At 42.2% G+C, this 27,981-nt stretch overlaps 2 protein-coding genes and 1 non-coding gene across 11 annotated transcripts in view; 1 reads left to right on the forward strand and 2 right to left on the reverse strand.

Moving 5' to 3' along the window:
- Positions 1–17,109: 17,109 nt before the first annotated feature.
- On the reverse strand, positions 17,110–17,183 carry Trnai-aau. Its single transcript has one exon. It is a non-coding gene; the product is annotated as a tRNA-Ile (tRNA).
- Positions 17,184–17,457: 274 nt separating this feature from the next.
- Positions 17,458–20,477, forward strand: LOC119655955 (E3 ubiquitin-protein ligase RNF25). The gene is made up of 5 exons (XM_038062172.1): positions 17,458–17,692; positions 17,777–17,848; positions 17,911–18,370; positions 18,602–18,919; positions 18,981–20,477. Exons 1-5 carry the CDS (start codon positions 17,685–17,687, stop codon positions 19,254–19,256), a joined length of 1,134 nt encoding a protein of 377 aa, XP_037918100.1. The 5' UTR covers positions 17,458–17,684; the 3' UTR covers positions 19,257–20,477.
- A 5,253-nt stretch (positions 20,478–25,730) lies between these two features.
- LOC119656054 (dnaJ homolog subfamily B member 6) overlaps positions 25,731–27,981 on the reverse strand; it is a 215,104-nt gene continuing 212,853 nt past the window's right edge. For all 9 annotated transcript variants that reach the window (XM_038062322.1, XM_038062319.1, XM_038062327.1 and 6 more), the window contains one exon: positions 25,731–27,323. In XM_038062322.1, coding sequence (XP_037918250.1) covers positions 27,218–27,323 — 106 coding nt within the window. In that variant the 3' untranslated portion in view covers positions 25,731–27,217. The remainder of the gene's footprint in view (positions 27,324–27,981) is intronic.

Consider the following 27,981-nt stretch of genomic DNA (forward strand, 5'->3'; position numbering starts at 1 on the left):
CGAAATTTTGACCTTTTATAACTTTATCGGATTGCGCTCGAACTTTTCAAAATTATGTCCTATATTATCACCTATGCCGCTGCCAAATTTTGTATTTCTGGAACGAGCTTTAGGGGGGTTTTCCGGTAATTTTCAAAAAAATGGCAATTTACTATTGTTAACTTTATTTGTTCAGACACCGGAACGTAATTGTAACTGTATTTTTTGTAGAATGCTTATTCGGATAGGTTTTAAGAATGAAACCTGTTTCACTTTCAGGAGCTTATAAATGCTCCCCTATGTTTCACCCAACATCAAAAGTAGGGTAAATTTCGAAAAGTACTAGTTTTTAATTAATTAAATATTACTCCTTTTTTTTCTTCTAAATTAGGCTGGTGGAATGTTCATCCTATTTTCCTCCGGTAGTCTGGGATTTTCAATGACCGCGTTTTTCTTACCGTGCGTGATTTTAAATTTGTCAGTAGCCAAGCATATGGTAAGCAGGAAACATAACATCACCATGGACGAGATGCTACACACTAAATATTTCTCTGCCGCTTCATTAATATTTTTCGGAATATTGCCGAAATGAAATCATAGATTTTAACAAGGAAGATTTTTAAACGATATTAGAGTAAGAGCCCACGGACCGAGACCTACGTCATAGTTTAAAATTTGAAAATTCGTCTGTAGAAAGTCCCCACAAGTATACGAACAATAGCGTACTACAAAGTTTAAGTCCTAGTGGGCCCCGCAGGTAAGCAAGGTAAATAAAATTCACGCTATAGTATAAAGGGTATTTTTTATATCTTCTATCTTTCGGGGTATTATCTGAAATCAAGTTTTACATTCCAGACAATTATCATAGTGGTAACATCTCGCCACAGACCAAAATCCAATAAAATATAGACTTATCTACGTCATTGTTGTTGTTGTTGATTGTTGCCAACGATTATTATTATTATTAACTATAAGAATTTATTTCCTTTGCAGCCAGACACTTTGGGCAGTGCCAGCCCCTGCCAGACCAGCGCTTTTGGCACCTGGTACACACATTAATTTCCTAAAAAAAAATGTCGCCTTTACACCACTAAAATTATAATAACACAAAAGCTACTATAGCTAGATCTAAGTGCAATTATGCGGTGTTTCCAGCGATTAGTTATTTGAAATTATAAAAAATTTGTTTTTTCTTATTCGTTAGTGTTGATATTTTTATTTCTGCAAATACCGATATTTCGGGAACCACTTCTTCCCTTCATCAGTGCTAACAAAACTTGTCTGCAAAAATAAAAATATTAACTCTAGCGAATAAGAAAAAACAAGTTTTTTATAATTTCATATAGCTAGATCATTGCAATAAACGTTGAATCGTAGCTAGGACTTCACTCTAGAAAAAGAGACTTTATTTCTAACAAAAAAGTAAGCTGCGTATAAATAGTAGCTTTCCAAATACAAAAATTGTATTTTTCTCCCCCAAATATTTTTCTCGAATTTTTATCATACATACACATCGTGGGGACGAAGGATGGACCGGTTTTGGGGCCGCTGGCAAGAATGGTTAGATTGTGGAATTTTGTTTTCTTCACTTTTGGGTCGAACACTGGGAAATTTCATCCACAGGTAGCGAACTAAGAAGTTCAAACGTATTGTTTGGGAGTAGCACTTTTTTCCTGGTCTGCCTCCTGGAAGTATTTGTGGGCGCAAACGCCGCAGAGTTATCGTTGCTATTGCAGAGGATACACAATATTGCATTGGAAGTTGGGTTGCAGACTGGGGACGCATTGAAGGCATAGTTGGGGGGAATTGCACCATTTCTTGGTGCGCCTTAACCTGGCATTGGTGCATTGCTTTACCTTGGGAAAATAGTATTCAATTTTCCTAACACTATAACCGAGTTTGCCTTACGAAGGTATGGTTGAACCGTGAAAAGTTATTTTCACCGTTCTTATTTGGATTGACGCTTAGGGTTATACCGTTTAAGCGTGTGGGAAAAAGTGTCACCGTTTGGAGCTCTGTGAGCGCTTTCAGGAGTCGACAAAGTAATGGTAATTGACAACACAAACGTTAACGAAACCTGTGTAGAATTTCTAAGGAAAAATTTTCCACGCAGTGCAAAGTAACGACCCAGAATACAAAGCGATCCCTCATGTAATTCTAAGACTAGAATATTAAATCAATTTTTTCGATTTATTAACACTTTAACCACCACAGGCATTTTAATTTCTGAAAAAAAAAACTTGACGCATTTATAATTTTAGAAGATTAATAACGTCAAAATTACGATAGGAAGAATATTGGAGTGAAAGTTAAACCACAACTAAGGCATCATTCTAAAATAAAACGGTTTATCTGGAAAAAGAAAGGACCAATAACTCCCCGAATGAAGAAATTATGTTTTTCACCTCCAAAATTTGGCTGTTTTATCCAATCTTTCCGGAATTTTATCATACACGAGGTAGGTAGGTATCAGTGGCCGCTGCGAGGAACCCAATTGATGATGCGTTTTAATGCTACAAACTCCTGAAACCATAGTTGCTGTTACCAAAGCAGGAAGGCAGAGTCCAGTCGGCTCACATCTTCAAAACTAGCCCGCGGCATTCACGAAGGAAAGCAGCTAGAAATCTCTCTGATGTCTCCAAAGAATGGTTTACCCAGTCCGTAGCCTGACACTAGCTAGAGCTAGGTAATCGCAATGGAAGTACCGGGGGGTCTCCCCCCTCTTCTCCACAACTTCGACGATGTAGGGCATACTGAGACTGAAAGAATGGTCTTCTATGGGCTAGTGACCCGTGCAGACCGCCGTAATTCGGTTTTATTACAAGCGGGCGCAGGCGGTGAGCCTTCGCCATCTGACAGTCGAAAGCGAGATATCAGCTGTACTCGCAGAAGAGCTGCCAAGAACAGAACTCCGCCTGGTCAAGCTGTCAACCCGCTCACTCCCGTCTATGTTCCTATGACCAGAAACAGAGAGGAGGGTGACCTTGAGCGCGCCGCCCGGACTGCTCAGCGCGTTTCTGCATTGCCCCACTAGCCCGGAAGATGTTATCGCCAAGTACAAGGCCTTAATGGACGCTTGCCTATCGGACAGACTGACTATATTACGTTTGGGGCTGGCATCATGCCCCAGCCATCAACAGGCTTCCAGTATTGCCAGTACTTCCGCTTGGATAACACTGGCGAAACCTGAGAAACCATACAGCTCGATACACTGTGTGTACTCAGGAAAAAACTAGCGCCAACTACACAAACCATCTTTGATTCATCGATGAAGAATACTGTGTCATAGTCTTTCACTCTGCCCTGGTTGGAAAGTCCACAGCAAAGTTCTTCGTGAAGTTCAGTTTGCGCGTGACATAGTCCATGAGGAATGCCCAAATTTCCCTTGGTACTTCGTCTAGGATGTTATTAGAGCTTTGTTGTCCAGCATCTGACGACACTGCACGCTACAACGTATTTAATGTGCAGATCTATGAGGAGGAGATGTAGGAGTACATTGAGAGCATCTGTCGGGCAGGACTGCAGAGCTCCAGGAGAAGTTTCTTTCTACTGTACCTATTGTACTTTTTGCTCAAAACCTGCTACCATACGACAGAGCCGTACGTTAGGATTGGACGCAAAACAACTGTGTACATCCAAAGAACCATCCTCGCCCGGAGAACCCATTTCTTTGGAAAGGTTCTCTTGCAGGCATGGAAGGCTATACAGGCCTTCTTAACCCTGAACTCTATGTTCAATCCCCTATTTAGCTTTGTACCCAGGATTACACCCAGATACTTTACATTAGAGGAAAGAACCATTGTTTATTCATTCAGCCGCGGCAGGTGGAATTCAGGTCTTGGTGGTGAATAGCATCAGTTCCATTTTGGTTGGGTTTATACCGAGTCCTCATCTTGCGGTCCACAAGCACACCTTTTCTTTCATGATGTCGCTCTTAATGGACGGAAACATCCCTGTCCAATATTCGCAAAATTTCGTCCATCGCTATTAACCAAGCACCGGAGAGATGGCGCCACCGTGGAGCGTGTCTCTGTTCACAGCTCTGGTCAAGTGGTTACCTCCCAGATCCGGCTGCATTATCCTGGTTCTTAGCATGGATATAATCCAATGCGTAAGATACCCCTCCAATCCAGTTCTGGTCGAGGCTTCCTTGATGGCGTTGACGCTAATGTTGTTGAATGATCCCTCTATTTCCAAGAAGGCAGCTAGGGAATACTGATTGTACTGCAGTGACCGCTCAACCATGCCAATTAACTCGTGGAGAACGGTTTGTGGATTTGCCTTTGAGGTAGGCATGCTGGGATTTAAAGGAAAGCGTTCTTTGCATAATCGCTCTTAAATAGATGACCAGGACTTGCTTTAGGGTCTTCAACACGCTGTGGTGTGGTGAAACCTGCCCGCTTTCGGTATGCTTCAAAGAAGCCATTGCTTTCTCAAACAAATATAGAGAAAAAAACGATTTGAATATCCTCAAGAGTTTTGTGAATAAGACAGAAAAACTTTGGAAAACCGTTATTTTTTGCGATGAATCTAAATTCAAAATTTTCGGCTCCGATGGCGCCTATAACTATTGAGATATTGAGAGGGGTGGTCACTGCCTAAAAAAACCATAATATTTAGGCGGCAGTTAAAGACGCGATGGTAGAATCATGATGGGGGCTGCTACGGGGCCCACAGAACCAGGATTACTGCGTATAATCCAAGAAAACGTCACTTAAATACGTTTAATTTTCATACCAAGCCATTACTTACCTACCAGCTATGGTTGCAAAATTAGGCTTGTCATCTGAAATAATGTTAAATAATTACAATGATTCCAAACACACACCCAGGGTCGCTAAAAAATAGGTCCTCTATAATATCAAAAGGACTCTTGCTTAGCCACCTGGGAACCCGGATTTAAATCTGATAGAGTACTTATGGGCACATGTCGAAAAAGAGCCACGCAAAGAGAATTAAATGGCAAAAAGGACTTGAAGGATTACAGGATATCTGAAGGTCTTTTCCTGCAGAGGGGGACGAAATTTTTTGGAGAATATGACCGTGTGGGCTATCAAATGAAAGGGCTCAATTAGTACTTTTCCGGAGTGGTTCCATTTATGATATGGGTTGTAACATAGGGGAGTGAGGGCTCAAAATGTGAGTCCCAAAAAGAAACAGGTCTAGTTCTCAGAACCTATTCAACTGGAAAATTTGAAAGAAATCACAATGATGCATCTATATGAAATCTAGACCTCGAAATACAACCCATTCCGATATCTGCTCGAATAAAGTTAATAATAGCATCTTACCATATTTTAGAAATTTACCTGAAAACCTCCTTCACTTCATACTGCAAGTATAAAATTATCATATGTGCGGCGGGTCACAAGGGGACATATTAGTTTTCCTTTTTTAGTTTTTCGTTAGTTACTTGTATATCAGTATCAACTACTACTATATATTTGTATATGCCAAAGAAGTTTGCGAGTAGTATCCAATTAAGGTAAATGAGTAAGTTAGTACCAGTAGTATTCAATTTCCTTACATATGTATAAATATATGCACGTATGCTTTAGTGCACGGAGTAAAGAGGAGATATTGAGATGCTTTTGATCAGTTAAGGATATATATGTACATGTATGCGCCAGTGTGCGGTATAGACAATGTTTCATTGTTTAGGATGAGCACAATATCCGTCTTTAATTTATAAATAAATGGAGAAATCTTTTGAATTCTTAGCTATGTACGAATTGATCGGTAAAATTTCCATGCTTTTCTAATTTCTGCTAGTTTTAATTTGCGAGTGGCTACTTGGTCTTGAATTGAGAATGTTGAAATGAAGGTCTGTGAAAAGACATGCCCAGAAGTTACTCGACGATAAAACGCTAACCAATTGGCAAAATTACAAGAATGCCAACCGGGAAGCAAGGAGAACGATCGCTGTCACCCGAGCGGTCCATTACAAAGATGTTTCCGATAAACTGGACACAGGCTGGCGAGAGAGATTTGTATCGATTGGCCGAAAACCGACACAAACGCATACAAGATATCGAACACTTCTCTATCGTTAGTCATAAGAAGGGTACTTTGCTTACCGATCGACGAGTCTCGACGGATGGTGGCAAGAATCTTTCGAGCAGGTTTTCACGGAAGAATTTGTTCATCCTTCACCATCTGGCTGGTAAAAAGGAACCACAGTTCCCATATGGAAAAAGAAAGGTGGTCTAGCAGAATGTTCAAATTACCATCCGATCCGGTTATTTCCCCATACCATGATGATTTTTGAACGTATTCTTGACAACGGTAGCCCCAAAATCGTCCAAATAGCCGTTAATCAAGCTTGGTTTGTCAAGAACTGCGGAACTACCAACGCAATACACGCTGTCTGGTTACTCATGCAGAACCATCGTGAGAAGCATCGCCCTCGTTACATTGCATTTCTGAATGTAAAGAAACCGTTCGGCCGTGTACCACTGTCTAGTATGCTCTTCAATAACACCTAATGTCAAAAGAACTCGTGCGCTGGGTTAAATTACTATACCACGACCCAAAAAGAAAAGTCCAAAGTGGGGCGAGTGTATCAAAACCACTTCGTGTCTCTGTTGGTGTTCATCACGAAAGCCTCCTTTCACCACTCCTTTTTAAGGTTTTGTGTAAACACAAAACCTTATTAAAATCGGTATACTGTCTGTCTGTCTGTCCGTCTGTCTGTCTGTCTGTCTGTCTGTCCGTCACACGCATTTTTCTCGGATACGGTTGTAGCGATTGACACCAAATTTGGTAGAAGGGTGTAAACTGTGAACGCTCATGCATATAGTGATTTACATCCTTTTACGATGAATTTAAGGGGGGGTCCCCATACATGCAAAAGGGGGGTGTAAATTTTTTTTCAAATATAGTCATGTGGGGTATCAAATTATAGGTCTCGGTTAGTACTTTTCGAAGCCGGTGTTAGTTTTGAATTCTGTTGAAAAGGTGGGGAGTGCGGGGGGTTGACAATGGTCATTTTTTTAACGAACCCATTCTCAGAAACTACCAAACCGAAAAATCTGAAAAAAATCAGGGGGCTGCCACTATATGGTGCCTAGGCTCCGAAATACTCTCCATACCGATACCTGTTCAAATAAAGTTAATAATAGTGTATTACTATAATTTTTAGTAATTGACAGGAAAACCCACCTTAAGATCACCCTAGAATCACAAAATTTTGCAGCAATGTAGGCTACAGTATGGAGCATGATCCTGCCAAATCTCACTATTATTAACAAAGTTACACTAGGTCAAAGCTGCCGCTCCTCTGCAAATTAAAGACTATGAATGTCAATATCACTTGAAAGTGGCTATTTTCATGCATATTTTACGTGCTACATGCTAATGGGGCAAATGCCCACTCAAATCTCTTTATAAAAGAAATACACAAAACCTTTCATACCTGAAGCGTCTAGCTTCCGGTTTCCCGACTTGTTGTTCTTATTATAGAGACTATCACACGGGGCATTCAGCACCCTATACACTGCTTTATGCAGATGGTATTGTCTTAGTATCTAACAGCAGTAATGACTTCGATCAACTTGTCCAATAATGGAATAATCGCTTCATGCAACACGGTCTCCAATTGAATCTGAATAAAACTGAATTTTTGCCGACCTTCGCCATGAAACAGGCTCTATCACTGTCAGTGGCAGTGACCTGCCCAGAACTGTGCGATTTAAATATCTCGGATCAATGCTGTCAGCCAATGAGGAACTGCATTGTAAAATTGCTTCACACATTAGCCAAACCTGGATGAAGTTAGGTTCCACAACTGGTGTTCTTTGTGATCGACGTATCAACGAACATCGCACTACAAACTTAAAATTTACTGCAATATCGTCCGCCCTGTCGCCCTCTGGCCGAATATAAAAGCCAATGAACGGCGTCTCGCGGTAACGGAGACAAAGACCTTGCGATGGGCTAATGTCGCCTTAATCACATCCGCGATCGGTATGGAGTTGCAACGATCATCGAAAAATAGCGAGGGAGGCGTCTTCGATGGTACGATCACGTAATTCGCGTTAACGAAATTTCACAAGTGAAGATTGGTCTGAACATCGAAGTTGATGGCAAGCGGCCAAAAGCCAGGCCGACGACACGCTGGATGGGGATTTGACTTCAGCCAGATCAGGCAAATGACAGAATAATATACGCTACTGACCGACCGAGGAGGAAGTTCTAGTGAATAAAAATCCCACATAAGATTTCCACCTGCTCAAGAAAAAAAGGTAATGAACGGATTTTAATAAAGTTGAGTTTTGTAAAAAACTTTAAAAATTTCCCTGTAATTACCTGGTGCGACAGATATTTTTCTAGGGCTATTCAAGAAAAATTCAGAAAATTGCAAGTCTCTAGCTTAATTTAAAAGTCGTTTTACACGATAGAAGTAACTGATACGAGCCACTAAAACCGAGTACTCCCTTTTAGTACTCTCCCTGCCTAAATTGGTATTCTATTTTCCAGTAAAGTGCATTCATGCCAGTCGAGTGAATAGAATGTGATCCCATTTACTGGCACGAGTTCTTTTCCCCGCCAATAACTCTCCACTACAATGCTGGACTGTAGGAGGCCGATTACGCCTTCCGTGTGGTTAGTAGAGTGCTACTGAAGTCATTAATAGTGCGAGTTACATCCTGTAACCATGAGTCACACGCAACTGATGTTACAACGTGGCAGAACCCACTGATAAGAAACGTAATGAATGTGACTGAACGACTGGACAACAATGATAAGATTTTTCAGCGGAACAGATAAGGAAAGTATCGATAAACAATCTATAATAGAAGACAAACCGACAAACATTAATGTTCGTGTTGATAACCAATTTGAAGAAGGAATTGATAAAGAATTTATAGATAAAAATAAGAATCTGGAATTTAAAAAGGATATAAATAGAGTAGACGGATGGAAGATAAGTTCAATAAAGGAGTTAGTTCAAAGATTTTCCATTTTTTTTTCGACCAAACTCGCGCAGCTTAGTTGACCGTGTGGTTAGTTAAAATGACCAAATGGGGTGAAGATACCACTTTTAAATTTGTAGAAGTATATATGTTTTTGGAAAATGAAGCAGAGCGAATACAGTCCTTGGCTAAACAATTAAATTCGCGCCGTAATAATGTTTATTGGTCGGAATTACGTAATTATTTTACAGTAATGAAACGCTGGTCCTTTTTCCAGGGTTGAAAGTACAAAAAGACGATTCAGAGGTGTGGAAGGTGCCGTTTATTAATGTGCTTTAGGTAAATTGACAGTGTCCTTTGGGTGTCTTAATTAAAAAATATTTGTTAGTTTTCTTTCGATTGTAAAGTTTTGTGGAAGTAGATAATGAAATAGTAGTGAGATTGGTGTATTTGCAAAAATTATAGTAAAAAAAAAAAAAACTAATCAAAAACTGATGTATCCAAAGAAAAAGACGTGCGATTTCTGCGCTACTGAGAACAGGGAATCACTCAATGAAAGAAATTTTCCGTCTTCAGGGAGTTTCACCTTATGTAGTGGTCCAGATCTCGAGTAAAATAAAGCAAAATCCACCTGTGATTTCTACAAGGCGGGCAAATTGTGGACACAACAGAAAATTGTGGCATTTGCTAGTGTGAACCACAGGGCTCCTTTGTGGATTGGGTTCATGATACTGGCATAGAGATTGGAGAATGCCGGCTTTCAACGGAGGCGGCCCATAAAAAACATGCAATAAAAAAAAAAGCGAGACTTAAACTTGTTAAAGAATATTCAAAATTCGGTGGAGAATATTGCGGTTTCGTCCAGGGCAGAGGCAATTCATCAGACGCTGCCCCACCTCTGCCCTGGGAGCAGCGTTACCGAAGTGGATACAAGGTGGTATTTGCTCCCTTTTATTGACTCAACTCGTTATAACACCTTATGGAAGCCAATAGGTTTGTCAAAAGGCGGACGGAAGAGGAGCTCGATGAGTCCTGCATTAATAAAACCACTAGGCTTCCAGCCAAGCGACTTCTGGACCGTTCTTGTAGAAGTAATAAGTCCAATGTGATGACTCGGCCAAGTTGGACTCTCTCAGAAAACCTGACGGTTCTTTCACGAGCTCCAGACTGGATTCCGTACAGACCCTCCTGGAAGGACACCACCCGAGAGAACGGGTGAGAGAAGTGGCAGGAGGAGAGTTGACGGTTCTTGCAACCCCTTCAACACGCAAGTGCTGCAAGGGGAACTGGAACACTGCGAAAGCGGTTGTTACCCATGAAAAGATGAGAGCTGCCATACTGTCCTTTTCAAAGCACCTGGCATGGATGGCATCTATCTGGCAATGCTAAAGGAGGGTATGGATCTCTTTCTCTGGGCTACGTGCCTTCCTCTTGGCAAAAGGTTAAGGTAGTCTTCATACTGAAACCTGGAAAAGATGAATATTCTAATCCAAAGAACTTCAGACAGATCACCTTGACTTCATTCTTGCTGAAAGGTTTGGAGAGACTGGTGGAGCGTCACATTCGTGGAAACGCACTTAGGTGGCACCCACTTAATCAAAACCAATATGCTTACCAGCGTGGAAAGTCCTGTGAGTCTGCTCTTCATTTTTTGGTCACAAAGATAGAGGATGCAACTTTGAATGGTGAGTACGCGATGGGGGTGTTCATGGACATTGAAGGAGCTTTTGACTGTGCGGCTTTTCAAAAATTGTGTGATGCTACCAGAGAGCATGGTGTTGAATATGTTTTGATTAAGTGGGTCCATGCCATGTTAACGCAGACATTGCTGTGCGAAGAGGTGTGTGTCGATTGCTATCTGACTGCAGAAGCAACGAAGGGCTGCCCCCAAGGAGGTGTGTTTTCGCCACTTCTGTGGAGTATGCTGATCGACTCACTACTATACGAACTGCAAAATTTGCCAATACACGCCCAAGCTTATGCTGATGACGTGGCTGTGCTTGCTATTAATCGGGATCTTGGAATGGTTCGTAGGAATATACAACGTGCCCTTGATTTGATAGACAGTTGGTGCCTCAGATATGGTCTTTCAGTTAATCCAAAAAAACCACAATGGTATTATTCACAAAAACGAAAAAAGTGGATGGACTTTGCCTCCCTCAGATGAGGGGTACTACCCCTCAACTCTCCGAAGAAATGAAATATCTGGGAGTCACTCTAGATAAAAAACTTCTTTGGAACAAACATGTAGAGGTAAAGATGAAACGAGCTCCCACAGCTTATGGGCTGTGCCTCGCATGGGGACTCAGACTTCATGTGGTAATGTGGATATATGTTGTCATCATTAGGCCGATGTTCGTATATGCATCCGTAGTATGGTGGGTTAAGGTGAGAAAAAAAGATGTTAACCGTAAACTAGCCGCACTGCAAAGAACTGTGTGTCTGGGTATCGCTGGTGCCATGAGCACCACATTCGGCGCAGCTCTGAATGCACTACCCAATTTGCAGCCCCTGGATATATTTATTGAAAGCACTGCAATGAGAACAGCTCATAGACTAATTCGATTAGATATATGCGGAAACAACGGATGTGGGGGGCACAGAGCGTTGCAAGGGTTACTGGGAGAACTCAATCCAGTTCTTACAATGCCTTCCGATTCTCGTGTCCCCATACATCTGTTTGGTAGAAGATATGAAGTTACCCTGAAGCATAGAGAGAACTGGGAAGTCCCAGAGCAATGCGTGGCGCGATATACGGAAGTCTTCTACATCGATGGCTCAAAAACAAAAGAGGGTTCTGGAGCCGGAGTCTACCTCTCGAATAAAAACGAGAAGTGGGCTTTTCCTTTGGAATAATATGCAACGGTTTTTCCTGCCGAAGTTTATGCGATACTAAGGGCGGCAAACTTGATGATTGAGGCAGGCGCATCGCAATCTGCAGTGATAGCCAAGCTGCATTGAGGGCGTTGAGTATTCCTTTGATCAATTCGAAAATCGTTCAGGAATGCAGAAACCGTTTGAACTCTCTCTCTAGATTCAATACGGTGGAACACTCTGGGTACCTGGTCACTGTGGCGTAGAGGGAAATGAAATCTCGGATGCTTTAGCAAAAAAGGGATCAATCTCCCCTATGCCGGGGCCGGAACCAGCAATTGGAATATCAGTAGCATTGGCTAAGTCTGTTGGGGAATTAGCTTCCCACAATGACAGGTGGCAGAGCCTAAATGCTGCTCCACACGCCAAACTTTTCCTGCCAGAACCGAATATGCGTATCGCAAAGTTTTTCCTATCGAAAAGCAGGAGGATTTGCAGGTGTATAGTAGGCATTCTGAAAGGCTATAATTCACTAGCTGGGCATATGTTTAGAATAGAAATTACTCAAGATGATACGTGTCCCTCCTGTAATGAGGAAGCGAAATCCACGGAGCGTTTCCTATGTGAATGCCTATGGACGCAGCAGTCATCAGATATTTGGTGCCGATCTTCTCCAGTTGCGACAGGTAGCATCACATCCACTAACGGAAATCCTGCAATACGTTAACGAATCCGGAATATTCCGTTAGACGGGGTGGCGAGTACAATGGGCCAACACGACCTGAGTGCGCAGAAGCTGTAGCTTCTCCTCCACCACACACACACAACTCAATTCCGGTCATCATAAGGGAGACTTGTGGTCGTCGCGAAATTGGTGACCAAGAGTCAAAGAGCCTCGGTTGTGTGCTGGTATGCTGCTGCTGCAACTAGAATCAGTTGTGTATTCTGGTGCAGTTACGACTGTTAGATTCCATAGTCAAACGAATCACTTTCGCGCTATTGGTTTTAGTGACCCAAGAGATCCACCATGAAAATTCATCGGAAACGTCGATGGGACTTACTAATGCAGGACATTGCTAAGCTGATTCAAATGATTCGAATCAGCAATGGCAATGCCAGCAGACGGGTGAGAAATAAAGTGCAGGAGTTTACAGGAACTATGCCACACCCAGCCTAACACCCGTAGCTAAACTTCTGGACACAGAAGTCTTCTGTTGTATGCAATCGGTTACGACGGTATGGGGGAAGTCACTTCAGACGTGTTCAGAATGCAACGTACGCGAGGAACCAGCGGAGTTTTTTCAAATCTCTCAACGAATCCTAACAGAGCGTCTAGACAGTACAGTCTTCGATGACGGAAGCGAAACAAATTGAGGTAGAATTTTGTCGTTACCTGCCCAGCATACTGAGTGGGTTACCCCCGAAGGCATCCGCCGTGCTACTACGCCTGCATCAATATTACGGATGTTACCGAAGAGGAGGGTCGACGAGCCATAAACAGCTCGAAGAACTAAAGAAGCCTTGGTCTGGATCGGGTGCAGAATTTCTGGTATAGAAAAATTACCAGTATACACAGCCGGTTAGCACATAACATAAATCAGTCGAAGGTAATGAACGGTAAACACGTCAATTGTCTTTGGTAACAATCTGTCGGTTGGCATATTTCGAACAGACGGCTGTGTGCTGGAGAGCTCTTTGCTGAGACAGAGGGTTTTATGTGTGCCATTCAGGATGGCGTGGTTGCCACTCGAACTTATAAAAGGCTTATAATAAAAGATCGGGTGGAGAACGTTCCGTGCAGAATGTTATTCGGGCATAGTATATCTAATAGGCAGTACTCACACTAAATAGACCAAACTTGCAAATGAATTGGAAAAGCTTTTCCGTACACATCATAGACCCCCAACATCTGTCAGTATCTACATGTGGTTTAATGACTATGATGTGTTTGGATTAGCTAGATTAGCGCAATACATTTGCAAACCCATTTTATTTAGTGTTTAATACACCAACGGGCATAATGCTGTAATTCATCAACACCTTGCATACAAGCATGGCTGATCACGGGAATATATATATATATAAGCGCAGGCAGTACTTGACAGTTCTACTTACAATATGCATTGGGACAGGCAGTACCCACACTCAATGGACCCGACTTGCGAATGTATTAGGAAAGCTTATCCGTACACTTCATAAGCCCTCAACATCTGGCAGTATTTACATGTGGTTTGATGCCTATGATGTGTACGGATAAGCTTCCTCAATATATTCACAAGTCTGGGCCATTGAGTCTACTAGTTATTAGATGTACTGTGGAACCGGCTGATCGCCACATACCACACAATAAGTCTCACGTGCTGTTAGTTGACAAGATGCGTCGCTACACATATATTATTGATTTTCCTATCCCCCTTAATAACAACATTGAACGCAAATACGTGGAGACGAAGAACTATGAGCCACTGGCTCGGGAAATCAAAGAAATTCGACATCTCGCGCGAGTGGTTTTAGTTCCCATAATATTGTCAGCTACAGGTATTGAGTGTAAATCACTGATGGCTTCCCATGATTACCTGGGACTCTGTCACAGTCTGGTTCAAACAATGCACAAATACACCATCCTGCATATCTGCTCAATGTTTATTTAATTTAATTTAATTTAACGGACAACAAACAAAGAAAATTCCAATTAATTATTGTCCTCAGGAGGAGGAGAAAGCAAAAAACTTATCCTACGTTTAAAACTACTTAAAGTAGATAAGTTCAAAGGACCAAGCTGTTCTGCGTTGTAATTTCGGTAAAGCCTAGGAATGGGGGAATAAAAGTAGACTTTGAGCTCTGCGAAGGGCACGTTTAAAATGTCTGCGCTAGGTGTGTTATAAGACGCAGGACGGCAGGTGATCTCGTCAGCAGCAGAGCAGTCCATCAGACCCGAGGAAAGTTTAAAAAATGCACATAGATCCAGATAGGATCTACGCTGTTGTAGGAAGGGAAGGTTCAGAAAGCGGAGGTGAGACGGGTAGTCCGCACGGGGGAAGTTTTTCTTAAAGAAGAGGGAACGGGTGAATTTACGTTGCACATTTTCAAGGGCAAAACAATCATGGTTACGGGAGGGAGACCAGATCACAGAGCAATACTCGAGGGTATTCCTCACGAGGGAATTGAAGAGAGCTAAGGAGGGTTGGATGGAGTCAAATTCAGAAAAGGAGCGAAATATAAAACCTGACAATTCTACAGTTAGATTGATGACATCGAGGCAATAGGTGTCAAAGCGGAGCTTATTGTCGAAAGTGACTCCGAGATCTTGAGTAGAATTTAAGCAGGATAAAAAATGCCCGTTAAGAGAGTAAGAGGAAGAAGTGGGTGAGGATATTAGGGAGTAACACTTAGAGTGACACTTTCTGACTTTTAACGCTAGACCATTAGTCGAGCACCAACGAGCCAAAGTGTCCAGAATAGATTGAAGGGAAACACAGCCCATAGGCGACGATATAGCGGAAAACAGCTTAAGGTTGTCTGCATAGAGCAAACAGGAACAAGTAAGGAGGGGAGGAAGGAGGGGAAAGGTTGTTAATAAAAAATAAAAATAACAAGGGACCCAAAATAGATCCCTATGGGACGCCAGAAGAGGGGGCGAAGGAGCGGGAAGTACAGTCGTCAAAAGAAACGGGGCAGGCTCGGTTGGAAAGATAAGAGGCAAGCCATAAAACAAGTGGTATGGGAACGTTTAAAGACGGGAGTTTGGATAGAAGTATCTTGTGATTTACAGTGTCGAAGGTTTTAGCCAAGTCAGTGTAAATGGTATGCACTTCTTGCCGTGATTTTAGACATTTGGGGACAAAGTTGGTAAAGTCAAGCAGGTTGGAGGTAGTGGACCTACGGTTAACGAAGCCAGCTCTTTCACTATGTATTGGCCAAAGATTTTGGAACAGGAGAGGAGGAAAATGAGACAGTAATTGTCGGCAAGCGTACGATCGCCACTTTTGTGGCCTGGATGAGGGCCTCTTTCCACAAGCCGGGAAAATGATTCTCTTCGAGGCTTTTGTTGAAAATAAGAGATAGGGGAAAGGAGATGGAGTTACCAGTTTTGAGCAAAAAGAGGTTTGGAAGACCATCGTAGCCAGGTCCAACATTGGCATCAAGTTTGCCAATGAGGTACTCGACAAGGATAGGGGTAAGAAGGGGAATGGTAGCCGATGCGGGGCAGGTTACATCCACTATAGGGAGGGATTCGGAGGAAGGAGGGGGAACATAGACTGGCGAAAAGTAGCGGCAGAGTAAATCACAAGATAGTTAGGGGGAGTTAGCTGAGAAGCCAGAAAATTTGATGGACAGAGGGGATAACTGGGCAGGGCAGCGGGAGTTACGAATGTGGGACCGGAAAGGTTTGAGGTTTCCGTGCTTTAGTGAGTCTTCAACACTGGTCAAATATTCGTTCCTGGACTTACCTATTAAGGATTTGACCGATGAACGTAGAGATGTTGCAGGGAGTTCTCGACGGATTCTGCCACTAACCTACCACCGGCCACCATCACCAGGTAGGATCGTCCAAGCCTAAATGCTTGGCACTTAGTGCTAGTATTAGAGAAAATCTGGCATCTGTCGAGATTGTGACAACTCGGGAAACTGAAAAATATTATATACATATATCTCTTTTTAAAATCTACTGCTATAATATTATATATACGTTTTTTATGAATATATCAGCTTTCATACTACAAAATATATTTAAATAAAAAGATTGTTATTTAAATTTTCCAAGTGTTTGTAATTTTTGGCCAGGGACAAGACTAGAACAAAATCGCCTGAGAATCAACTTTATTAAGGACCACGAAACAAATAGGTACTTGTATCTAATTTTGGTGTTGTTGAGGCTAAAATTAAAACTTTAAGATCCACTTATAATCAAGAATTCATTATCATTGCTGTATTCGCGGCGGTATTGCCTCCAAAAGTAAATTAAAAGAATCATTCACATACAATTTCGCGTTCAGGATGGCGGGATCCTTGGGAAACATTCTTGAAGCCCCACGTGCGGATCTTCTAACTAACTATTTTCTCACCCACCTTTTGTTGCCATGTTTTTTTACGATTCAATTACTTCTGCCAATTCTTCACACAACACTTTAATATGATTTTCATCTAGTGCTCATTTTACAAGAAAATAAGGGACAAAATTATGCTGCTGGAAATTGGCAATAAGCCGTTACAAAGCAATTTTACCACTATCCTCTTCTCTTCTCGTCCTAGTGACTGACACGAATTACACTGTGTGAAGCCGCCTTAAAGTATAGTATATCAAAAATACAATGAAATTTAGAAAAACATTTGGATGGTCCCATGCGCTATACGGAGGGTTAAACTTAACTGAAAATTATCCTAAAACGAGAAAAAAAGCTGGCCCATGGGGGGATCGAACCCACGACCTTCGCGTTATTAGCACGACGCTCTAACCAACTGAGCTAATGGGCCATGAGCGTCTGTTTTCTTAACACAGCCCATTAACCCATTCTATTTTGTTGTTCCTAGAATTATGAACTCATCAGCACATTAACGGGAAATCACTGGTATCCTCTTTTTCGCAAACTGTTGATTCATAAGTAATTTTATCGAATCACACTGGCTGGTGCAAACTGCAGCGACGAAATGAATCCGCTTACTTAGTAAAGGATGCACTGCATTGCCAACGCTGCCAGACCCAGGAATTTCAATCTTCTACGATTCGGAAACCTTCACAAACTACTCCGAAAATTTGACAGTTGCCGTCCGCGGCTACTCTGTCCGTGTAGTAGTGGGACTTGTCTCTTGTCGCGAAATTGATTTTGATATTGCTACTGTCGCTGTCAAAGGTGTTCGAAGAGTGCAGGTTGCAATTTCCCACGGACTTGCTGCTAAAGTGGAGAAGGTTCTGACCAGAGAAGCCGTCGAATATTCGCTTCAGTCTTCGAGAAACGCCCAACCTCACCAAGGACGATGGAGGCGTAAGTTGCACGAGTGTCCTTTCACTGCACATAACCTGCGTCGGGATTTGGGGAGCACTGGCTGATTCCTTCTTGTTTTTTCAGACTGTTCGATGAGGTCGAGTCATTGGAGGCGATTTTAATGGACGACGTCAGGATTGCGAGGAACCCTGAAACGTGAGTGACAATAAATTAATTGATAGTTGCCAGCGTGCGATTAAAGCTCGTGAAAATTTCAGAGATATTCCCGAAATCATTGAGACGACAGTTTTCCCGACAGTTGGAGAGGACACGGAACGTCAGTATATATGCGTGACATTGCAGGTACTCCCATCAACCGGGTATCCGGACGTTAGCCCCACATTCAAACTACAAAAGCCTCGTGGGCTCGACGACGCTCGTCTGGCAGAAATAAAGGATGCGTGCACGAAGAAACTCTCAGAGTCTGTGGGGTTCCCCGTGGTTTTCGACTTGATTGAGGTGATCCGTGAACATCTGACTGGCAGCAACTTGCCGAGTGGGCAGTGCGTAGTGTGTTTGTACGGGTTCCAGGACGGCGACGAGTTTACCAAGACCGAGTGCTATCACTACCTGCACTCTTACTGTCTGGCCAGACACCTGGTTGCCTCGCGGCGAAATTACAACGAGGAGCAGGACAAGCTGCCTGCCTGGCAAAGGAAGCAATCAAAGCCGTTCGAGGTAGGTCGATCTGTGAAATATGCCCTCAGGCCGAAAAATCAATAATGAGGAATGCACGTCGCATTTTGGAAAATAGGTCAAGCAGGGTGCGGTTGATATGATGCAGTGCTCTTTGTGAAACTCGTGTGCTTCGCAGTTGGACCGGGATTGAAAATGGCTTTGATCCCGGCACCTTTCGTGTTCCTGATATTATTTGTTTGAAGCAAATCCCATTTTTCTTTTTTTTCGCAGCCAGTTTGTCCGGTTTGTCGGGAACCGATAAAGGATGATTATGATCACCTGCGAACGGCTATGCCTCCCACAGAACTCGAAATGGCTCCTGAATTCCATCTGACCGAGGAACTGCGACATTTGCAAACGAGAATGACAAGCCTGTTCTTACACCAAAAGAGTCGTGGGGGAATTATAGACGCGGGCGCCGAAGAAAACAACGTTATATCCCTCGCGCCAGAGGAACAGTTGAGTGAAGAACAGAAGAACTCGGAGGACGCAGTGGACAGTACAAGTCGCAGTGATATCCCAGCAGAACCGCATTTCGTCACGCCAGTGGTAAGCGCCGCTTTTATCATCTTTCCAAAGATTTGTCTAAGATATGAAACCCTCTCTTGAGCAGCAGCCAAATGCACAAACACAACGCCAGCAAGTCAGTCGCTCAAACCATCACCGCGGCGGAAGCAGTCGGAACCACAGCCATCCTTCGCCAGCCGCCAGCACTCAACGTTACACCAACGAATCGACGAACAACAATTACTCACACCACAACCGGCGTCACTACAATCGTGGGCGACGGCACCACAACCATGGTCACCACCATCATTATCAGCAACAATCACAGCAGCAAGCACCAGCCAACGACCAGACTTCGTGCAGCCCGAGCACGAGATGACAATGGCGTTCGGCTGCCAACAACGCTATCGGAATGAAAACGCCGATTTCTTGCTTATGATTTATCGTGTCGCGGTCGCCATCGTCGTCGGGAAATTCACGCTCGTTCGAAGCAAATAGTCTAGTCCTAATCGAACTTCTAAGTCGGTGGCTCAGGTTCACCGCTTTCAATTATTAATTCTCCCAGATAGCCAGCAACAAGTGCGTCCATGTTTTCCAGTTACATTGGGTTGAGTTGCAGGATTTTCCCACAAGAGGATGACCATTTAAATTTCCAATTTCAACTATGGTTCTTCGTGTCTGATTACCCAAATTCCCGTCCTCCGAATGCAACCTCCCAATATTTGTCTTCAACCCAATCCCTCTACGTGAAATTCTCCAGCCAATTACGTTACCTCCCCAATTAGCATTCTACCAACTGGCAAGGACCACACCGGAAAAACTCGATTAGATAGCTTTACAAATTTTTCAATTCATCATGAACCCACTCAAAGACCTTGTTGTGCATCTCCTACGTAACGAGCGAGGTAAAGTTACGAATTAGACAAAGGACGGCAAAACGGAGACGATCTTTAAAATTGCGCCGCTTTCCTATTACTTCGGCAAACCGACTATCCTCAAATGACTTCTTAGTAAAACTTTGCATACAAAATAATTATTTCCATGACTCCGATGGGACCCCCTGATCTCGAATGGTTTAGAAGACACTTTCTTGATCCGCCCATGTTTTTCAGAAGATCTTTCTTTAGTTTTCACTTGGACTTTTCTTTTAAGTGATGTTTTTGCTGTGGCAGGGAATGTGGGAGCGGGAGCGGCTGCAGAGTGCAATCTAGAAACACCCGTGATGGAAGTACACTTGATCGATTCGATTGGAATTAAGAGTTTTGAATCATTCAGAACGTAGGCACATATATAATATGAAATACTCAAGAAGTAAAGACTTCATAGTGGATGTATTTATGAATTTAAGCATAGCGTGAGACTGTTGGTGTGTTTAGAGTAAGGAGATACTTTAATGCATTCCTAGTCGATTTTATTTTAACAATAGATATATCGAATATATTTATGTACTCTTCCTTTTGTTTGTGACTTTGTTCAACTCCAGCCCATGAATAGCTGGACATTAGTTGTAACGACTATATTTTATTAACAACTTAAGGAATTTAGTATTTGATGATAAAAAGAGAAATTCGATTCAAATTTAATAAAAAACTGGAAATTACCTTAACGTGTGAACTTTTCATTCCAATGTTCGTTTAGAGGGAGGGTGGAAGAGCTCTACATACTGACTGGCAAAACTCAGTGTTGGTCTGCTTAATGATCCTTTATTTGAGGGCCTTTAGCTCATAACACCGCCATAGACGATCCCTGGACTCTTCGCGAAATGAGGAGAGAAGAGTCACTACCGTCTGAGTAGTCATGTAAAACTTTGGCATCTCAGGGAGTAGGTGAGGCCAACTTCACAACGCAACGGAGAGAGGTTTGCAGCTTTCTGTAGAATCCGTCGTCTCAAAATGAGAGGACGAAGAGGGACAAGAGGCAACAACAGGCAGCGTCATCAGAAAAACATCTACTTAAAATTAAGGCGGACACGAAGGACGGAGCACCAAAAGAAAAGGTGGGGAGATGAAGGAGGACTAGACCGCCAGCTCTGCTTATTAAGCCGACGGAAGGCAAGACTTTTGCGGAAGTCCTCAGTAAAATCCCTTGCAAAATCAAACCCGAAGATAGCGGAGCAGAAGTCTCTTCAATTGGTAAAATGAAGGGTGGCGGAGCCCTGGTCGAACTAGGCCCGAGTACAACAAATAAAGTTACGTTATGTGAATCACTCAAGAGGTTTCTGGGAGAGAAAGCTTTGGTTTCTAGCCTGGAACCCACGTGCTCTCTGAAAATCCGAGATCTTGACTGCCTCACAGAAAAGCACGAGGTAGAAGAGGCCATCAAACGTGAATGTCCGGATTGGTATCACTTCTCCGAACTCCCGAGACCAAAAACTCGCTGTGGTGGAAGTTGCGGAGCAATACGCGAAGAAGCTTCTAAATTGCGGAAAAAAATTAGTTGGGTAGTGTGTAGGATACGAATCCGGGCCTTTAAGGTTCTTGCCCAAGGTCGAGGGTTTTCAATGTCTATCGTACGTCGAATGAAACGATGCCGGGCTTTCGACGCAGGCTTCATGTTTTGGAGGATGCTATCTTAAGCATGGATAGGCGGATCCTGGTCGGGGGTGACTTCAACGGCAGGGCTTTTGAATGGGTTCAGACTCCAGAGGGAATTCCCGAAATGGCGACAAGAACAGGACTGTATCGGATCCACCCTAACGTTCCGGCGCCCAGGCTGCCAGGGAAGCATTCCAGATGTAATCTTCGCGCCGGACTCACTGGTGTCGCTGGTGGACGGGTGGCGACGGGGGAAGACTTTCTCGACAAGCGACTATCAATATATTGCCTTCGAAGTGATGGGCAAAACTCTCGATGTGCGCCACCCTGGTGCATTGAACGTTGCCACGGTGAACACCGGGAAGTTTGTCGAAACTCTTGGAACAGTTGGGGTCGCGCTGAAGTGTATTCCTTGGAGTGGTGGCGCTGCAGTTGACACTGTCATAAATTCAGTTATGAACCTGGTAGCATTGAGACGGTGTATTGATGGACGTGGAAATCGCAGAGCTCCGCAAAGAGTATCACAGACTAAGTCACTTAGCACAACGAATAAACAACCGGGAGGAAGCATGTACCATAATGACACACTTCGAAGGTGTTGCCCGAAAGGTCGAGCTTAGACTTGATAACTAGCTTCAACGCTTTAAAAATGCCATAGCATGGATAGCATCAATTCAGCGATGGTAAAGAAGGGTATAGAGCACTTAGAGCAGCTTCTAAGAAATTTTTTGAGGATGTCTTAATCTAGCAGAAGGCTAAAGTACTTTTCATACCTAAGGTTGGGAAAGATGACTATTCAAATCCAAAGAACTTCAAGCAAATCAGCTTAACGTCATTTTCGCTAAAATGTCTGGAAGCTGGTTGAGCGTCACATCCGCGAGAAGGGACTAAGGTCGCACTCACTATATGAAAGTCAACACGCTTACCAACGTGGAAAGTCCTATGAGTCTCCTATTCACTCTTTGTTTTCAAAGATAGAGGATGCAACTCTAAAAGGCAAGTCCGCGATAGGGGTGTTCATGAACATTGAAGAGGCGTTTGACTGTGCGCCTTCCAAGGACTCAGTGACGCCGCCAGAAATTATGGTGTTGACAAAAGTAGAACGCCCAGTATCTGTCCAAACTCAGCAAACGCAGCTCTTCTACCTTCGCTCTGATGTGTCCCCCCTTCAGATATTCCATTATTTTCTGGAAGGCTTCTTTGCAAGCCCGCAACGCTGCTCAGTCTTTTTGATCTTTGAACCAAATACCACCGCTTACAGATTGTTATCTTTGGTGCGAGCGGTTTGCCTGGTGGCAGTAGTTAAGGTTGATTTGTATCAACCGATTGCGATTTGCGTTAAGGGCTCTCCTATACTACGAACACCAATGGCCACGCCCTTTTCCTTTTACACAGTGTGCAATCAGTCAACTCGACAGCTCTTGCTGATTTGGCCCTCAGCTCTGCAAGTCCTGCATTGTTTTGTTTGCACTGATACATAATCTCACGATGTGGAAGAAGGCAAGACACTGTCAACAGTTTCAGTCCTATCTCCACTGGTAGGTTGATAATGGTGGGTTGTGTCTGACTGTAGGTTTTGTCGCTGACTATGCTTTTTGTTTTAAGGACTCGCCAATTTGGCGCAAGTCGGTTGTCGTACGTGATCCACTTTTCATCACCAGTCACCATCCGCTTCGAAAATGGGTCGAATTCGTTCCGTTTCAGCAGTGCATCGCAGGCGTTCCAAGAGATCTGTCCAAGAGATTTTTTCCGTCAACTCGTGTGGCACCCAATCATCCAGCTTTTTTTGGAATCCAATCTTCTGCAAATGGTTGCAAACAGTTTTATGGTCTATACCTAGTTCCTGGCCAATCGAGCGAGTGCTCACATGCCGGTCTACTTGGATGATTTCGACGATTTTATCGGTTTCTACGACAATTGGGCCTACCAGTTGGGGGTGCATTTTCGATATCCACTATACCAGAACGAAATCGATCGAACCCACGCTGTGCTGTGGGAATTGTTAGAGTATCGGGTTGATTAACTTCACAAATTTTCTCGGCCGCCTTCGTTGCATTTTTACCTCTCAGGTAGTAAAAACGTAAAATATGACAAATTTCTTACTTGGTGGACTCCATCTTTGACGCGCTATAACTTGAGACTGAAACGTACGATCACAACACTGTCAAAGAGATACTTGTAGTGCAGATTGTCGTCTTCAAATCGCCGTATGGCCTAATGCAATAAGTATAACACAAGATATGTTTAAGTGTCGCCATCTATTGATAAAATACGACATTTCGTTTTCCCCAACCCAATTGCACCTTACATAAGAAACGTGAAGTGCAATAGATTACACCCTTAGAACTTTTGAGGAGCACATATCATAAAAGGCAAACACTGTATTGATCTCGGTTGCTTGCTTACATCCTACATTTGGTCAGCAATATGCACACATCAATCAGCAGCCGAACGCTTAATTAAAGCAAAGAATCTGCATCCACATATTCACTTGCACCCGAAATAATTTTTCTAGCCGAAAACCAACCGAAAACCAGGGCCGAGCCAACCCAAAGAAGCCAAGAGAACAAGCAACCACAAAAAAAAATAGATTCACAAGATTCTTGCTCGGCATTGATATCAGCTCGACTCTCGAAAACTGCCGTCGCCACTTGCGCTACGAAGGGCGATGTTGCTTTGTAATTTGACATTACATTACAAAATATTACTTTTAGAGAAGCAGTATCATCATCACTTTTGTAAGGCGACGATGTTAGATGTAACGCGTAATGCGCTGATGTTAGATGATGCGGTAATACGCCGTTAGATGATGTGGTAATGCAAGGTAATGCGCTAATATTAGATGATACAGTAACGCGAAGATGCTAGGTGATGTTGTACTGTTTGTTGATGTTCCAGTCGCGATCGTTGATAGTAATATGATATTACACTTCAAGGTGATATCAGTTTTGTACATACATCGCCTACCCATTTCTAGTGTGAATCCTTCAATGATTAACAAAGTTATTGTAGGTCAAATTTGCCTCTTTCGTGTCAAATTACCACTCCATAAGAAATAAAATGTCAGTAAATCATGTACCCAAACATGCACAAAAAAACACCAAAATCTTTCATGCCTGAAGTGCCGAACTTCCGGTTTCCGACTTGTTTTTAAATAAAATAAAATTAGGAAATTGAAGGGAGTAAATTTGGAAAGCTAAGGGATGCTGAAACGTGGGAAAATGAAGAAATGTTAGATATTAAATGCATTTTCTCGTTAGATTTTCCTTGGACAAGGCGATCGACCTGGTGACGATCGACACCAACGAAACCGGCACTATCACTATAGTGACAGTGTCCTGCCTAGAAGGAAGAGGTCTTCAATGTGGTCACGTAATCTGCGCTGGCGAAAAATCACTAGCAAAGTATGGTTTCAGCATTTAATGGAATGGAAAACGAGCGAAAGGAGGACCGAAGATGCTAATATGAGTTTTCACCTGGGTCAGACCAATAATCGAAGGAACTGGCGAACTCTAGATAAACAGATCCCGCCGCCGAACGACACAAAGCCTGAATGAGAAGAAAATCACGTTACCAATTAATGAAAACGTCTTCGGGTTTTTTGGAGTCCTTTTACCCTTCGCAACCCTTAGCTTATTTTCCAATTTCGAATTGACACAAAAATCATCTCATTATGCTTAAACGGTCCGAACAATGACTTACAAATATTCATTCGAATCCACTTTTGATTGGTGAGCAAACGTGCATATTATTAGGGTCCTATAGTTGATTTTCCAGTTTTCATGAAAACACCAAGGGTGAATAACACAAATGACCGCTAAATAAAACCAGAAAATTACTAAAATTGTAATAAGCATCTTTTAAATGGTTTTGATGAGAAACGTTTTTCGGTAGTTCAGATTTAAAACTTTTCAGGTAATCCTCGTATACCGTTTTCGCCTGCAAAGTAGTCCAGAATTGAATCATCATCCATTGACAGTGCAGTTGTGAAGTTATAGCAATTTCATACACAGAATCATCGGTGGGCATGGGCATGAAGTTAGTTATGAATATTTACTGAAGGCTCTGAACAAATATGTTACATTTTTTCACATTCTACCCCTGTGTCCACCTTGGCGCCCATGAGATCTTCAATCGAATGATCTTCCCCTTCGCCACAAGCTGCTACTGTACGCATTACAAAATATTCTTCTTGTAGGGCAAAACATTTGCTGTGCTTGTGCACTCCTGTTTACTTTCACCATCCGTGTTCAGGTTGAGCTCGAAATTTACAGAGCTATTTTCCCGCTTATTGGGATTTGTAATGAAAACACCAAATGTATGTTATTAATTCGTCTATTTTTCTTTCTTCTTCGAATGACCTCGTTTGTTTACTTTCGAGTACATTTATAATTATTAAAGTGAATTTCTTATGTTTCAATTTATTTCAATTTCTTTTTTATCTAGAACTATTCTCATGAAATCTTTGTATGTATTATAATTATAAATCGCTTTCTCGCTTGCAATGAAATACATTCACCATTCACACAAGAATTCTGCTCTATGTATGGGTTTTTCCGCTTCATGTATACTACATTACCAACTATCATCATCATCATTCATTATGTACGGCTACTAAGTAAAATTAGGATTTATAATTAATAGTTATGCAAAAGATTAAATTCTCACTAAAATTAAACCAATAAAAAAACATAAATTCTAATTCGCGCGTAATTGTAGGAGAAAAATTAATATTTTAAAATGAACAAAATTGGGAGAATAATGTACGTAACTAAAGCTAATACTTAAAGTAATATTCCGTCATATTCACGCGAACCAACAGTCATTTTCGCAAATACGTGGTGACCCGTCGTACCGAGAAAACGATCAAAGTGATTACTTTACTTTCGAATTCAAATGACTCGGAACGGCTGTACAGTTTAGCTCCTTGCACATGACCATTTTTATGCTTCAAATTTGTCCCTGGAAGTCTACTACAAATGGAAACACTCGAGGGGCTCCCAAGTGAAGCTGAGCGATATTCCGAATCACCTCAGTGGGTAGGTGTGACGGTGAAATGTAAGAGTGCAACTTGTTCAAATCTTTCACGCTCAGTATGCAGTGAATTGATCAAATATACAACAGATTATTAATGTCAAGCTCAAAGTATTGTTGCAACTGTTTAATTCATTCCTTCTATCAAGTATAATCTACGGTGTTTCTGAATTCCCGGACAGTTTCAAAGTGTTATCATATTTTAGTTCGTAACGACATTGTAAATTAGGTGGACCCTTGAACATCATTTAACAACAAATTCCCAACGCTATGAGTTCTCAAAAATTCTATTCATTTATCGTTTATCAAAATTCTCATGTTACATATCACTTAGGAAGTTCCAATGCAAATCCAGAAAAACAAACTGTATTCATATTTTGCCATTGAAATTGTTCCAGAAAAATGGAAGAAAACAAAACTCAGAACTTATTCATTTCCAATTGACTTCGCTTACTTCAGTTTTGATCGAGGTAATCTCAAAGCTTCGTGTTCACCTTCTCCATTTTAACGGAAATTTGAAAACGAAATAGGGAAAAGTAAAAAATTTATTATTAGTACATTCCATCATGAATTAGAATCGTATTTTTCTGCAGTTTGAGGGGATTTCATGTAAATTTATTCAGACCGTCATGTTTAATTTATTCATGTTATTATGGCTAGCATGGTGCATTCTGACGAGAACGATTTTTGTCTGTTTGCTGATATTGTTTGCTGAAGTTATTGTTCCTTATGATTTCCTGTTTATTCTCACTTCTATTTCTCCGCACTTAGATTAATTTTTAATTGAGGGAATCTTCTGAGCAACTCCATTCACAGTCTTTGATTTGAGGACATCATTTTCGTATTTCATGACAGTCTCCTTGCCATTTTCATATACCCTGAAAAACACACAATATAAACAATTATTATAAAACACAGTAACGTTTTATATATTTAGTTAAAAAGACTGGGTGTTTCACAAGCCGAGAAACGCTTCAGGTATGGAGGATTTTGTGTTTGTCTATATGGGACGAACCTTGAGTGCGCGCCAATTCCACTTGTATATAGCTAAAAATTCAATTGTGCACTATTTTTTTAAGAACCATTCAGACAACCAATTTGTTTTGGAAAGTACTGTATGTTATAGTTTGCTTCCGTTAGTAGTCTGCTTCACATTCGGATTTCAATATAATTTAGCAAGCATGCAGGAGTTCCCTTGAAACACGCATTAACGCAACCTGGATAAAGTGGCATTCCCCAACTGGTGTTCTTTGTGACCGACGTATCAGCGCACGTCCCAAATCTAAAATTTACTGCAATGTCGTTCGTCTGCCGCTCTCTATAGTTCTGAGTGTTGGCCGACTATAAAGGACAATGAACACGACTTGCGGTAATGGGGACGAAGATGGTGCATTGCACTGGTGGCGTGACACGTTTTGATCACGTCTGAGATGAGAATATCCGCGATCGATATGGGTTTGCACCGATCGTGGAAATATTGCGAGAGAGGCGTTTTCGATGGTGTGGTCACATAATTCACGCTAACGAGAATTCAAC

Source organism: Hermetia illucens, chromosome 4, assembly GCF_905115235.1.
Source record: "Hermetia illucens chromosome 4, iHerIll2.2.curated.20191125, whole genome shotgun sequence".
Taxonomy (NCBI): Eukaryota; Metazoa; Arthropoda; class Insecta; order Diptera; family Stratiomyidae; genus Hermetia; species Hermetia illucens.

What these genes read in the sequence shown, in the direction of transcription:
- LOC119655955 (XM_038062172.1), top strand. An exon ending in ATTGCGAGGAACCCTGAAAC is followed by an intron (nt 17,849 to 17,910) that starts GTGAGTGACAAT and finishes TGAAAATTTCAG; the next exon opens with AGATATTCCCGAAATCATTG. An exon ending in AGCAATCAAAGCCGTTCGAG is followed by an intron (nt 18,371 to 18,601) that starts GTAGGTCGATCT and finishes TTTTTTTCGCAG; the next exon opens with CCAGTTTGTCCGGTTTGTCG.